The 14,818-nt window shown below is 45.1% G+C and overlaps 1 protein-coding gene across 1 annotated transcript; it reads right to left on the bottom strand.

The window, feature by feature from the left end:
* Nucleotides 1–1,955: 1,955 nt before the first annotated feature.
* Nucleotides 1,956–13,873, bottom strand: LOC128134526 (cytochrome P450 3A9-like). Its single transcript, XM_052772291.1, has 13 exons — nucleotides 13,728–13,873; nucleotides 10,903–10,996; nucleotides 10,422–10,474; nucleotides 9,237–9,336; nucleotides 8,497–8,610; nucleotides 8,127–8,215; nucleotides 6,942–7,090; nucleotides 5,766–5,893; nucleotides 5,008–5,092; nucleotides 4,465–4,625; nucleotides 3,807–4,033; nucleotides 2,806–2,968; nucleotides 1,956–2,586 (listed from the first exon to the last, which is right to left on the bottom strand). The coding sequence occupies exons 1-13, from the start codon at nucleotides 13,796–13,798 to the stop codon at nucleotides 2,488–2,490; spliced, it is 1,533 nt and encodes a 510-aa protein (XP_052628251.1). The 5' UTR covers nucleotides 13,799–13,873; the 3' UTR covers nucleotides 1,956–2,487.
* Between the last annotated feature and the right edge of the window lie 945 nt (nucleotides 13,874–14,818).

Raw genomic sequence — 14,818 nt, 5'->3', positions numbered from 1 at the left:
TCGGCAAGGTCTAGATAAAGTAAATATGTTTTATCAGTGAAAACATTTGAAAGTCGAGTTAAGCAGTGATATGTCTGGTTTAAAGAGGAAATGGCCAAACCAGTGAAAACAAATCTGATGAATGTGCAGCCAGCAGGACCAGTAGAGTCCTGGCCAAGTCACATCCATTTCTGAGAGATGGCCAGTGAAGCAATGGAAAGTGCTGGGAATGACGGAGGCAGCCCTTATAAGCAAAGTAATTTTATGGAGTTAAGACACAGAGGATCTAATTTTCTTCTAGAAGACTCATTACCATGATTTTGTTACACATTATTTATGGGCTGTTATGATAGTCCTGGCAGGTCATAATTGGCTGAAGCTGGAGAATTAGTCACATTCTTCACATTTGGAAGAATGATCTGTACAGCTACGCTAATGACTTCATTCCCGGAGATGCCACGTGCTGGGCAGGGACTGCCTGTCTTGGGGTACAGCTGGATTAACCCTCTCTGGTTCTGAGCACCATGCCAAGGCACTGGATTTTGTTCATGAGATACCAAAATGACTTTTCTTTACTTCAAAGCAGCTGTTTGGCATGTAGCTGACTTGCTGCTTTCACGATAGCTTCCCCTTTCTTTCCCTTCCCTTGAATCTGGAGTTAGTTTTGCCTAGCACTATTTTTCCATGGGGAAAATGCATTTTTTTTAACTAGTCTGTCCATGCAGGGGCATCACACTCTCCCCATCAGAGCTGCTGCAGCATTACAGCGGTAAGACAGGCCTGGCTCTTCCACTGATGATTTTTAACCCCTGGTAAGAGATGAGCAACAGTTTAAACTGAGGAGGGGCCTTATTGACAGCACTCCTAACTATGCCTTGCTGTGTACATAGCAAAACCAAAACAATTTTTCACAGATGATGAATCAGAAGGGAGCACTATAGTTGTTTTATCTGCCTTTTGGGACTGCACAAGCTGCTTAGCCTTGAATTAGAGCCTGATGAATGTTGCTGTATCTTCCTGAGAAATAGACAGCTTTGATTTGGGGATTTCCAGTGATCAGGAATCCACTGCACTGTTTGCTGACCACTCCCAAATCCCTTAAATGCCATTGTTGTTAAAGAATGGACGTGAATTCTTGAATAAATTTGTACTATGTTGGATTGCAGCATTTGGGTCATGTTGCAGTTTTGTCTGCCGGACTAAAGAGAAAAGCATGTGGCCGTGGGAGAAAATTATAGACCATGATTTGGAAAATATTGCCTTGGAGTGAAGGATGCTGGGAGAAGGTTAAGGATTGACTTGATCTGGTTTGCAGCTCTTCTAAAAATCTTTCCCATTTTACTAGCATCCTTGGATTGTGGGTGTCAGGACCAGCACGATATACTGGGGTTAGCTGGTGTGTGAAATTCAGGTCTGGGAGAGCCTCCCACCTGCTTTTTGATATTCCCTGTTTATATGGTCAGGGATGGCATAAGTCCTTTGGTCAAAGCATCACGCTAATGGCAGGACCAGCCCATAGGGCCCAAGCCGTAGACTGCTCTGGAGCAGTTTGAGAGCAAAGCAGCTCGCAGCAGGCTACCATCCCACCACGGGCGATGTGTAAACCCCATCCGTGGCTCTGGGAGGCAAGGCTCAGCCACAAGCTGTGTCCAGACAATTTCTGCAGGAGCAGTGACCCTCCTGCAGTGCTGTCACCACCTCCTGTGAGCTGCTCCTGCTGCTCTCTGCAATCTGTCCGCTCGCTCCAGTGTGGAAAAGAGTTGGCCAGTGCTGAACTGAAGGCAACCTCTTAATCAAACTAAGAGGTGGGAGTTATAGTGTTTGTAAAATACTGTACAAATGGGAGGATTTGATCGCATTAAATGAAGGATCAGATTCATTAAATTAAGTGGAAAGCAATGTACATGGATAATTTCAAGGGTTGAGGCTGAATACGGTTTTTAAATAGGAAGTGATCAGCTGCTATACACAACACAGCAGCTCTCAAACATTTTTAATGACAGTATTTGTACACACTTTAGTTTAATTAACACATGGCACAAGAGAGGTTTGGTAACTAGGATGTAGTCTCACACCAGTCATCTCAATTATAACACATGAAATTTCAAGCATCAATACACCAAGAAGAACGTCACCCGTCCCTGCCCAGCAAGGTCTGGTGATTTGAATTTCCATCACACCTTGTTTCTCTTGGATGCGATAGTAATTCCTTCTCTCCAGATGGAGAAGTCCCCTTAGAAGTAAGTGGATGATCAGCTTCTCATTTGGATTTATTTCTTGTTTTCTGCAATCAAAATTAAGGGGACTGTGTATTGTCACTGCCCAGTGATCCACATTACATTTCTGACAGCTATGTTTATTAGTAAATATGTAGTAATTGCTTCCCGAATTAACTAGAGCTGTTCTTCTGTGTCTGTACGTGTAGGAGAGATTTCCTGCGATGCGTGTTCCCTTTGTTAGCACAGCACTCATTAGACACCGGAGAATTGTTGCAGACGCAGCCGGGTTTTACGCCTCTGTAGGTGCGGTGTTGGTCCGGGGGACTAACTTCAGAAAAATCGGTTTCTCTGGTCTTAAGAATCCCTGTGCACTCAGCTTGAGAGGGATCTGCAACAATAAGAGGAAAAACACACTTGGAGATAGACAAATTAAATGAGTAGAGATTAAAGGAAAGCCACTTGGCCACGGTTTGGACATAACTTGATCCGTAGTGCCTGAAAGCGTACGACCCCTGAAAGCGCAAAGCATCGGGTGTTAGCACCCGCGGTGAGAAACAAGGCAGCTGGCTCTTCACGTGCGAGTTTCAAAACGTAATGTGCTCCTCACCTGAGTTTCTTTGCAGGTCTGGAAAGTGAAATGTTGCAATAGGATGGTGATGGCCACTTTCAGAGTCAGGAGAGCAAACCGCATCCCAATGCAGTTCCTGGGACCAGCTCCAAAGGGCAGGTACATATACGGGTCTATGGTATCTTTGTTTTCCTTACTGAACCTGGACAATGACATGGTTGGGAAAAAGAAATGAAGGCAGTAAAAAAATCAAAAAGCTACATATCTGTATTACTTGTCCAGAGATTTCTTGCTAGTGCCCTACAGAGACTTGTTTGGTTTTTTGCTAAGGTGTCTCAGTGTACCCCAGCAATCGAGTGCTGTGTCAGAGCCCTTGTCCAGGACAGGGTGGGATCCCACTTGAGTGTTTGATTTTAATTCTGTCCATCCAGACTAGTAGAAGTTGGAAGCAAGGTGAAAATCTAGGCAACATGCTCTCCCAAAGTGACTGGTATTTTCTGTCTTCTGTGTTTACTGAGAGAGAAACCAGGAGTCATCTTGGTTAGGAGCAGCCTATGGCTTCAGTCTTACTGGGAACGAGAGGTAGAGACCAATTCTAAAAAATAACCAACTGGGGAAAAGTTATCACCTCCTTGAAAGCAAGGAGGGAAGCCAACTCTGGAAGGATCAACTCTGGTATATTTGGTAGCAAAACCTGTGTGAAGGACACAGGTTCAGCAATGAAGACTATACAGAAGGATGGCCAGCGGTTACAAAAACTCACCAACTACCCGCTCTCAGCAAGCCTAAAAACTGTGTACAAGATGTTGTGAGGTACCAATGTTATTCTCCCAATAAGATTATGTTGTTTGAAAACCTGCTTTAAGTGCAAAGCTCATTTTCTTCTTAAAATGACATTCCCACAAGCCTGCAATTTCTCATCGGTATTGTTTGTAAAAAGATAGGAAGAACACAGTTAGGAAGATAATTGGAGATTAATACTTAATTACTATGTGAGGAAAAAGCATGCTATTTCTTCCCTTTCATTATGCTTTTTGTACCTTTCTGGTCTGAACTCTTCTGGGTTTGGCCAGTACTTGGGGTTGTGGTGCAGGGTATGGACTGGGATTATAACGACGGTTCCTTTGGGAATGGTCACTCCTTTTATCTCTACGTCTTTCTTGCAGGTTCTCTCAAGCCGTCCTCCAAGGGGAAAGAGCCGAAGGGTTTCACTCACTGTCATGTCAAGATATTCCAATTGCATCATTGCTTCGTACGTGAGAGGAGCCTGTAGGATGACAAGAGAAAGGTGACCAGGTATGTTGGCGTGAGGATTGGATTGTCCTAAAATGACTGCTGAGACCAGGGTGTCCCCAACCCTACTGCCCCAGCTACGACTCGGACTCACTGTAGAACAAAACGCAAGGTAGAAATTGCACGATTGATTTCATTTTCCATCCCTGAGTGATGGAAATGCCTGGAAATCCACACCCACTTTGCGCGTGAGTCAAATGGGTTTGTGCAGTGGGGTGGCCTGGAAGGTTTCAGCTGCCAAAAGCAAATCGCTACAGGGCTGAGTTGTCTCAGCGTGTGCCTCTTAGAGCACTTGCAAGATCCCAGGGGCAGGGTGTTTAGGAGCTAAAGATTTCTCATCATCTTGACTGAACAAGGAGGACAGCGGGGTCAGAGGGTCTTCGCCATCACTCAATGTACCCTTACCTTGTTGGGTAAAACAGTGTCGATTTCCTCCAGCAGTTTTTGCTGCACGTCGGGATGCGTGGCCAGCTCGTATGCCAGGAAACAAAGTGTGCTGCTGGTGGGCTCGTAGCCAGCAAATATAAAGATGAATGCTTGTGACAGGATCTCTGAGTCGGTCAGGGCTGCGAGGAGAGAGGATGCGGGGAGATGAGCAAAACCGATGCTGATGGTCTCAGCAAGGAAGAGGTAGCAACGGGTGGGGTTGCAGTTATTTTCTGATCACGTATTTAGAGCTACACTGCTATCTGTCTGGAAAAAGTGATTTGAGAGAGGAGCCAGATATTTTCCTGGGTATAAATGATTGATACGGCAGTCCTACTCCCTGGCAAAGGACCCGGGGGATTCCCCTCAGCCCTGGTGCTGGCAACAAGGGACAGACTTCTGCCTGGAGCTGGTCAGTGGAGGTGGTGGTGACCCATTGAGCCTTTCTCTGAGAAACGGCTCCCCATATTCTCCTCACGCCCGCAGCCCCTGTTCCTGTGCTGCGTATTTTGATGTTGTTACTTTTATATGAGTGGTTCGCTTCATTGCTCTTGTGGCTGGTTGAGTTCTGGGATTCGATCATCAGCTGCAGAAAATCTACTCTGCCCTGAGAAGAAAAGCAGGAGAGTTTATTTGGTGACAGGTCCCTTGGAGGGCTCAGATAAGCAGATTTCATAGCCCAAGCATAATTTTTTAACTGAAAGCGTCCCCAAAATGCATGTGACTTCCTTACAGAAAAACATTAACACTGTTTTTTTTTATTTTGGAAACCTATCTGTCCTTTTTGTGAAGCCATTGGGTAGGAGAGCAGTGTCTCGAATGAATTTTGGGAAAGCAATCCAAACTCTAAAAGGGAGAATTTTGCCAAGAAGCAGCTTCAATTTTTAAAAAGTGAGAGGGGAAGGCACAACCCCGAAAGGTGGTATTGCTGCTCTTGTGCTGCTTACTCTGCTCTCTCTCATCCTCTGCCTAATCTTCTTCAGGGAGTCTCTTACTTTGACTTATTACAAATTCTGCAAACCCAAGCCTTATTCCAATTCTACTGAGCCTTTATCTGGATTTAGCTTCAGATCACGGATGTATAAAGTCCACTTGCTTCTCTGCCAGGACTGGTCAGGTGGGGCTTTTCTGACTACTAAAAGGAAGTGTTTACGCTTAAGTAGATTCAGGGTTTTGTTGAGTCATTGTACTTTGGCTTCACCTTTGATATCATCACCCTAATTATATTTCACTTAAGTGTATTTTCAGCCACAATTACTAGCAAATTCACGCTCACTTACCTTGTGAGCCTCCTTTTCACGATCCTGCTTAATTTTGGAGAGGGATCTCACGAAGAAATCTACTGCATCCCTGGGGAAGAAGCTTACATTCATCTTGGCCAAAAGAGGAATAACAAATGGGCATACAACTGAAAAACAAATTGAGAATAAAATTGCACATGGTAAACAAACTCCACCTCATATAAGATAGCTATGGAAGTTACTGAGGAAGTAACGATGTTACTGAGAAATTATTTCCTTTTCTGAATTCTTTACCCAGGAAAAGCCTGGACTTTGCCTTTTTTCCTCTTTCTCCTTCCCTTGGGATAGTTTGTCTTGATGCAACCCTCCCTCAAGTTTCTGTCAGATGGGCACAACTGAGCTGGGTATAATCATTGCTTTAAGAGATGATGGAAGCATATGCCACCTTCTTTTTCTAAGGCACTGTTTTCTAAGGACAGGTTACTTCTGTACGTTTTACAGCACTACAACAGGAATGTGGCTCAGAAGAGAAATATTGCAAATTCTGAATTCTTTTTTCAGGCTGAGCTATGTCACTGCCATGCTGTGTTCATGCAAACATTTTCAAGTCCCCTTCAGAGCATTTCCTTCATCATAGAGACTGGATCTTGAGCTTGTGTATAGATTCATAAACTCTACAGCACCAGAACCTCCTCTATGCACAGATCACAACTTTTCCTGTGTTTTAGCAAGGTGTCTAATCTTGATTTAAGGTTGCAAGTGATTTAAGGTCCACCACCATCACTGCTAAGCTGTTGCACTGCTAGGAAATTGCATCTAATTACAGTCCCCACTCAGCACTCTCTTCCAGAAAATGCATTTCAGACAGCACCACTCTTCTCAAGCCGCACAGCTGAACTTGCTTTTCAACCCTTGAATCATTTTCCAGCACTTATTTGGATATGGGCTGGGATGTTCAAATGTTTCTTGTGTTGTGGATGCCAAAGGTGGAGGAAGCTTTTACCCATCTCCCTCCCAGAGTTTTAGCATGAAGCTAACAACAAGGAAACGACGAGACAAGAGCCATTAGGACTTCCATCCTAGCTAGTGAAGTTATCTGAGCAGTAGTTGATTGGTTAATGTATAGGATGCACCAGTCTCTGATATGCTCACTAAAGTCACACTTCCATAGTACTCTGACACCTGAATGAAGTTTTCAACAAAAAAGTCACTTACCTATCAAGATGAAGAGTGGGTCAAAAAAGTCAAACTTGACCAGCTTCTGCATCTCTCTGACAAAGGGGTCTTTGGGGTTGTTCATGGAGTCGATGTTCACACCGAATGAAGTGCTGGTGACGACATCCATGCTGTAGCTTCCAAAGATGCTGAGGAAAGGTGGAAAAGATAGGCTGTGCTTCAATATTTGGACCAAGTGAATGTATTTTTTCCTAATGCCTATGTGACATTCAAATATAAATTCTTGTAAGACCTCCTGCCCTGGTTTTGAAAAGGAAATTGGCTATACGGTAACTGAAAAGCACTTATAGTGAAAGGGATAGATTTTTAGAGAGCTTTGGTTTCAAGCCTGTGTGGCTTTTGAAATCGGACAGCTTTTCTGAGGATTTTAAAACAGCATGTAACTACATGAACAGGTTAGTGCAAGGTCAGCATGTAGCTCTCGAGCATGTTAGCTTCTTGGGGAGGAGTGGTAACACGCTTTGCTTTGAACATGCTGTGAAAAATGGTCTTGTTCAACTCAGCACAGCCCTATAATATTACAAACTGTCCAAGCCCTCTCTTCTTATGGGGTTTTTGGTAGGGGAGATCTTTGCTGGTGTGTGACTACTGGTGTGCAGCTGCCCCTTCTGCATCTGTGCTTTGAAATTGGGGATGAAATACATGGGTTTTGTTCCAGAGCCCGCAAGGAGGGCACAGATGAGGATGACACACCCAGGGCCACACTACAGCCTCCCTTCCCACTCCTCCCAGCAATGGGGCAAGTGATGGATGAGCATCCCACAGTGCTGGGGGGTGAGCAGAGAGGCCAGCAACCCCAGTGTCCTGTGGTATAAGGTGGTGGTGCACAGAGATCCTGAGTATATGAGGGGAAAACTAGGTTTTCCTGGTGGATTTGGGGTTATCTCAGATCTGTGGATTCCCAAAGCTGTGCTGGAGCATTTTTCTCCCCATCTAATTACCTTTAGAAGACTTCTTTCTGGGTCTCTGCCTATAGGAAGTTTCACTAACATCCCAGCTTAAATTTTCCCTTTCAAATTTCCAGCCAGGCTTTCAGCTAGCCCTGTTCCTCATTTCAGAGGTCTGGTTTACCCAGCGAGCGATCTGCGTTGCCAGTAACGAATGAACTGCAACACTTGCTAACAAGGTTTGCTGTTTAGCCTGCTGCTCCTAGCAGCTACTTACTCCTTTACAGGTAGACTATTGTCCTTTTCCACTCGCTTTTGAACATTTTTCACCAAAGCTTCCCCATAGTGCTTCATTATAGGGAACATCTGTAACACAAACCAGATATGGTCACGTAAGTATAGTACATTTTACTTCTTTAAGACAGGCTTATGAAGACTACAGGGAGTTTCATGAATATTTACAAATAAGATCTTTCTGCTAAGGTTTTATTTTAAGCCTTTTTTGTTTTAAATTAGGCATAAATTAAACAGGCCAGCTTCATTGCCACGCTCTGACTAAAGAAATCAGACCCCTGTGACAATCTCAACCTGATAACACTGTCTACTGACTTTCTGATTTAGTTGGTACCTGCTCCTCCGTGTTTTACCTCCTTTAGTTTCCCACTGGTGAAAGTTGGAGAGAGCACAGTACGAATCCTTTTCCACTGTTCGTCTTCAGCTAATGAGATAGCGTTGTTCAGCACCCCTGCTAGTTCTACATGCTAGAGGGGAAAAAGGCAAGGTGTTAATCCCAGAAAAGACAGCAGTTTCCTTGCAAGGATGGGAATGTAGCATGCAAGTCCCTGCCCAGGCTATTTCAAGGGCATTACTATTGGCAGCAGGCTAAGGCCTTACAAACAGCCTCTCTCAAGACACACATACGTAAATAATCCCCTTTCCTGCAGTAAACCATCTGTGAGATGCCATTCCCACGTCTAGAACAAGTAATCCAACAAGCCCGACACCCATATGTATGTACCCACACCTAACCGTGCCACCCAGAGCCTGCATCCCAGCTGGTGGCACATGTGCTAGCTGGACCCTTGCAGATTCCTGAATGCTCACACAGATTCAAATTAATATCTATATATATATAGATAGAGATGCATATAGGTGTGAGAGCAGAATTCTTCTGATGTGCAGGCAAAGAGCTTCCTCTGCCAGCCTGGGTATGCAGTCCCCAGGCTGTAAGGCAGGGGAACAGTGACATACAGTGGCCATTTACAGTAATCCCTATAGTGCAGTCACTCGTCCCCTATGGGAACCCCGCTACATGGTTGGCATCCTTGTCTCCTCCTGTACTTTATTTTATGGACTCTGTGGAACATCACGATTCTTCTGCTCTTACCCGCCGGTTGGTAAAGGTGGAGTAACACTCTTTAACCAGCACAGATTTAATGATTTGGGGGTCCGTGACAGCCAGCACAGGTTGCCTGCCATCGTAAATCCTGGCAGAGGGAGAAAAGGAGACAGATAAACACCCCTAGACAGTTGAAGTGCAAGGCTTGGCTGATGCCCATGAAACAAAATGTGTTAAACAAATGCTCCTCCATCACCAGCCTTGCTGTCCTGTAGATGCCTAAGCAGAGAAATGTAGAAAGGAGAGATGGAAAAGGACTTCCAGGCCTTCTTCCACCTGGTTTTGTAAATGATAAAGGGGGCTAAACACCTTCCAAATTCACTGGGAAATGAGCAGGGCTCAGACCCTCAAAGAACCAGGTACTAAATGAAGCAAGTGTCTTCACTTCCTCCCTGACTCTGTGTTTTTCCAGGCACTTAAACACATTACAGTATTAGAAGGCAACTTGTTCGACCCCTTTCAGGCTCTGGAAAGGTGTCTGGAGACTTGGGCTGACAGCACCAAAATATCCTTGGAGATGAAACTCAGTCCTTGTTTTTGTCTTTTTTAAGCTGCCAGTTCTGAATGCTTTCCTGGAACAGATGTAGATTAAGCGGATTTATGCACTGTCGCCATTTATGTAAAGATATCTTTTCCAGATTCCATTTTTTAAAGTTGCTATAGGGACCGATGGATGCATTAGAGGATATGCGAGTTACAACAGCAGCGATAAAAGCTATAGGAGGTGTCCAGAGCAACGATAGCTGCACTAGCTCGCACCGCAGCAGGTAAGGATCAGCAGCACGAGGACATCGGCAGACTTTGGGAGTCAATATTGGGAGTCACTCATGTTCCTCTGCTGTTGGTAAACCTCCTGGTTCCAGATTCTCCCTTAAGTAAATAGTAGTTTTGCTGCTGATTTTGTTAGGAGCAGGTGAGGGCCTTTTGTTATCAGCTTTAAAACAGCTTTCATAGTATAGGTCAAAGCAATTTCCACATAGCATGACAGTGGCACTGCCCTGCAATCATCAGGCTTTAATGTAAGCCATCACGAGCACCTTATTGTTGCTGTACTCATCCTGCTGGGACCGTCAGGGCTGCAGTAGAGAAAAGGGAGCTTTCCTAGTGAATTTTTCTCCCCTTTGTATGGATTCTTGTTTTACCTTAAGGAAGAGATCAGTGGTTCATACTCACCCCCAGACTTCCCCGTATTTCTTGAAGCATTCATTGTCAAACTCCAAGAAACCCTGTGGAAAGCAATTTAAAAATTCTCTCTGAGACAGTGCAGTCGAGGTGATGATGTTGGAGATGGTGGGTTGGGAGGAATATCCGTAAATTGATGTTCAGAGCTGCCTTCTGAGCTCTCCTCCTCTCCAAAAACATCATGAAGGACAGCGTAAATGTACATCGTGCTTGTGAATGAGCTGTTTGCCAGGATGCTGGTAAAGGGCGGCTGTAAATCAGCCACCCACGAGTGCTCGTTTGGCGATGCTGTAAGGGCAAGGCCCCACGGTCTGCGTTACTGAGCCCTTATCCTGCGCTGGCCTTTGCACAACCTGTGCATCAGAGCTGAGCTTGGCATTTGGAGATAACTTATCATCGCCATGTATCTTTAGCTACAGCTGTATGAGCAAAGGTGGGTATTTCTGAAGCCAGGAAGGTTTTAGTCACTTACTTTGCGATATTCCAGGCACGTCCCGAAAAAAGGCAGAGGTCTTGGCCCGGGAATACCCAACTTCTTGAAGAAACCAAATGGCCAGGTCCCATATCTGTGGGACAGAAAAGACAACTGAGTGCTACATCACCGTGGCACTGGGGCTGCGAGCTCTCCTCGACCTGGAGACTGCAGCGATGTCCCTTTGGCTCTAAGTAGGGGAGCTTGATCCAGGAGCTGGAAAAAAGTGGCCCAAAAGAAAATTACCCTGTAAAAACTACTTAATAAACATAGTAAGGCTCAATGCTGCCACACAGAGCTTCAGAGAGAGCACTTTGATGTAAAAGCAGCTGTCTCCTAAAGGCATAGGTACTGTGGTGGAAACGGGACCTTGAAGCTTTTAGTAAAAGTCAAAAGAGGAGCTCATTGGCAACCAAAGGAGAGACAGAAAAGGGAGCTGGAAGAAGGAACACCAAGCTTACATGTTTTTATTGAAGGCAAATCAAAGCAGTGCCAGAAGTGATGTCCCAAACAAGGCTTTTGTCAAGCTGCACTTTAATTTCATTTATTGTTCTCCCTCCCCTTAGCCCGGCGTTAGCTCAGTGGTGCATCAGGAAGTCTTGTCTTGATGGTTTTCTCTTTAGATTTTATTGACAGCTTTGCAGATTTCTTTCCTCTGAAGCACCCTTTTTGGCAGCTGTAAAGTTATTACTTCTACCTCGGGGCCTTCTGTTTCTCAAAAAGGGCCTGGGCTGCAGCCCTTTGAAGCTTGTCTTTGGCTGTGTTGAAAGAGCTCCTCAAAATATTTGTTTTTCGTTAGTAGCTGCAGCTTCCCAAATGAGCAGTTTGTTGCAGAAGGGATGTAAAACTGCAAAGGTTTGGCAGAAGGATGTTATCAGAGGTCCTCTCCGGGCCATGTGGCAGCAGCCGCCCAGCCAGCATCTTGTGGATGCTTTCCTGAAAAGCCGGAGTCTAGGCTGAGACTTAAGGGGGTTTCCCTTGCAATTAGTAATACTTTCCTAAATCTGGGGGACCCCAGATGAGATCAGTCCCCCCAGCACAGGTTCTGCCAGAGCGCAAAAGCGGACCTCATCTTGTGGTCCAAACGGGAGGCAAACCCCAGGAAATGGGGTGTTTGCAGGTGCAGAAAGGTTTCACAGAGCTCTGTTTGTCAATGTTTAACTTTTCTGTCAAATGTTAATTTAGTACTAGGTATAAAACATTTGTGGGTTCTCATTTGTAATGTTTATGGGCAGCCAGGGCTGCGGGGGGACCAGCAAATGTTAGGCTGGGCTGGTTACAAAGCCCAGAAACAGTATAGGAACGTAGGCTAGGCTTAATCCATTTGAAATATGGCCAGGAAAATGCAGTCTAATGCTCTTACGACTAAAACGCGACATGGTTTTCTGCAGGCTGAGAAGGACCATCCAGTGTAAAGCCACAGAATAATCATTACTACTACTTACCGTGGATGTGAACCAGAAATGCCTGATATTCCTTCACGTGTGAACTGGAACAGCATTGCCCCAGATGGACAAGAAGCATCTGAACAACCTCCCTGTGCTAATGGGCAGTGAAATACTTATTTTAGCTCAGATGTCAGAGCATAGAGATCTGGGCTTCATCCCTTTTGCCACAAAAAAATTGCAAGTGGCTGCAGAAGGTGGGAGTCTGGTAACCAGCAATCTTAGATGGCCACAGAGTTATTGAAATATGAGGGTTTGGGTCAAGAAGGAGGGTGGATTTGGGGGGTTTTGGTTTTTTCTTTTTTTAAGAGTCTGCCCCAAACAGGCTTTTAAGTGATCCAAATCACAGGAAAGGATTTGAAAAACAGGGCTAAAAGTTTCAGAGCTTACTGAACTGCTGTGGTTGGAGCATTGCCAGGGCAGACAAATGGATTGTGCTCGTGTGCACCACATTAATCGTTAAGGTTTATGGCTAGCAACATGCTGTCTCTGCCTAAGGGCTTGTCAACACTGCAAAGTTTGTCAGTCCAGCCTTGTTGGCAGGGGCTGCCAGCAGAAACACTGTATGTCCCAGCAGAAGGGGGTTTTCAGCCAGCCCTGCTATGCTGCAGCGCCGAACAGTATCAGCAAAGTGGACGAAAGCATTTTCTCACTAGCACAGCCCCTCTGAAGCAGCGGGGGTACAATTCTGCCTGCTGGAGTTTGTCTGAAAAGCCAGGAGCAGGGAGCTGACCTTGCTCTGGGCTTCGTTTCTTCCCCAGCAAGGGTGGGCTGTGGGGACAGGCTTGGGATGCTGTCCCTGCAGGCACGTGGCAAATCTAGCTTCTGCAAAGTATCCCTCCTGGTCTGGGTGCCTGTGCGTGGAGCATCTTACCTGGGCACTACGGAAGGAGTCGGGAGACTAAGAACTGATCCTATGAATGCTCTTTTTCTGGTGCCTTTCTGCTGCTCTCCACCTTTGCGGGTCGTGCAGTAGGGTCATCTACTGCCTGCTCTCCTCCGTAGGGCAACCTCAGTCAGGGAGGCACAGCCTTCCTTAGACTGTATTTCTGTGGAAAATAACCTAATGGATCACAAGCCTCGCTGAAGGCAGCACTCTGCTGGTAACGAATGCCTGGCACCATTATTATTCAATTATTGCTTTGATGCTTAGCGGCAAGATTGTAACAGTGCATGGGAATACTCCAAACCTTGGAGCAAGATCATGCGTCTGTACAGTCTTTAGACTCCTCTGCTACTTCCAGAGCCTCATTAGAGGATGGAAGTCTGGAAATCACACCTACCCGTTTGCTCTTCAGCAGACTAGTTGCATGAAAATGAACAATGGCAAGAACAGCAAAATGGCATGAGAAAAGAACCAATAAAGAATGTTTTACTCACACTACCAGGAGGGCTATGAAAAGAAGCAAAAGGGCCCATGTCTCTGTAGAGAAGAGGGAAAGAAGGTTCATCTTGGTTCTTCTCTGGTTGGCTTTGAGTTCTGTCTTGACGTGTTCGTCCCGGGTCTGTGGGAAATAGGAGTGTTTTGCAGCGTGCAATCTTTTGTGTCCAATCACATGATTTAGGGGCTGTCCTTCTGTCGTGAAGGAGCAGGAGTGGAAGGCAAAGGTGGCAAAGTATGCTAATCTGAAGAACATGATTCATGTGCTAGGTAAATGCCTGGCTGAACTGTCTAAGGTTCAAATTATTTAGTACATACATTGCTAGGCGTTTCAGCTAGTTTCTCTGTTGTAATAGTAAGTAATAACTGACTTCTTACTGAGTAATGCTCCTGGGCTCCTACACCAAAATAAATAAAATCAAGTTACAATGAAAAGCCTAATCCCAAAGCAGGTGTCAGAGTTGGTTTACAAAAGGGAAAGAGAAGTGAAAAGGTTATTCATACAATATATGACAAGATCTCTTCTGGCAGCTGAATTAACTTTGGCAGAATTCAAGATTTTGTTTAAAATGTCTGTCTTTCTGTGTTGTGAAGAGCAAGTGCTGCCTGCTTCTGCCTGCCATGGGTCAGAAGCAGCTTCTAACAAAGGCAGGAATTTGCCCCTTATAAAGGCTTTAGAAGTCCACCTTGTTTGCTGCTTTGTGGCCAAGTGTTTTGTAAGAGAAATACTGTCGTACCACAACTGTAAGCAGTTAAAGTACCACCATTTCCAAAACACCAGCTCATGGGTCATGAATAAAAACAGCACCCACCCTTCTGCAGCAGCTGGCAAAAAGAAAACACAAATTTTATAATGGTTCTCCTGTAAGGATGGTGCAGAAAAGTGATAGCATCCTAGAGGTATGGATGTGCTAAGAGAAGATTACTGGGCTATTTGGATGGTGTTTGTTAGTGGCCATAATGTTAGGGCAGGAGGCTATGTGGTTTGCACAGATGTGTACTACAGCATTTTTAGGGCTTCATCAGAACTCTAAAATGAGCAATTCCCTTCCTATTGGCAGAGCTGCCATCTTCAAAAGGCAGTTTACTG

Source organism: Harpia harpyja, chromosome 21, assembly GCF_026419915.1.
Source record: "Harpia harpyja isolate bHarHar1 chromosome 21, bHarHar1 primary haplotype, whole genome shotgun sequence".
NCBI classification, from domain to species: Eukaryota; Metazoa; Chordata; class Aves; order Accipitriformes; family Accipitridae; genus Harpia; species Harpia harpyja.
Note: the sequence above shows the minus strand (reverse complement) of the source record. Positions and strands in the feature narration are given on the sequence as shown.

What these genes read in the sequence shown, in the direction of transcription:
- LOC128134526 (XM_052772291.1), bottom strand. Translation starts at nt 13,798, where the DNA reads ATGAACCTTCTTTCCCTCTTCTCTACAGAGACATGGGCCCTTTTGCTT. An exon ending in TTCATAGCCCTCCTGGTAGT is followed by an intron (nt 10,997 to 13,727) that starts GTGAGTAAAACA and finishes TCTGTCCCACAG; the next exon opens with ATATGGGACCTGGCCATTTG. An exon ending in AGCGAACCACTCATATAAAA is followed by an intron (nt 4,626 to 5,007) that starts GTAACAACATCA and finishes CTCTCCTCGCAG; the next exon opens with CCCTGACCGACTCAGAGATC.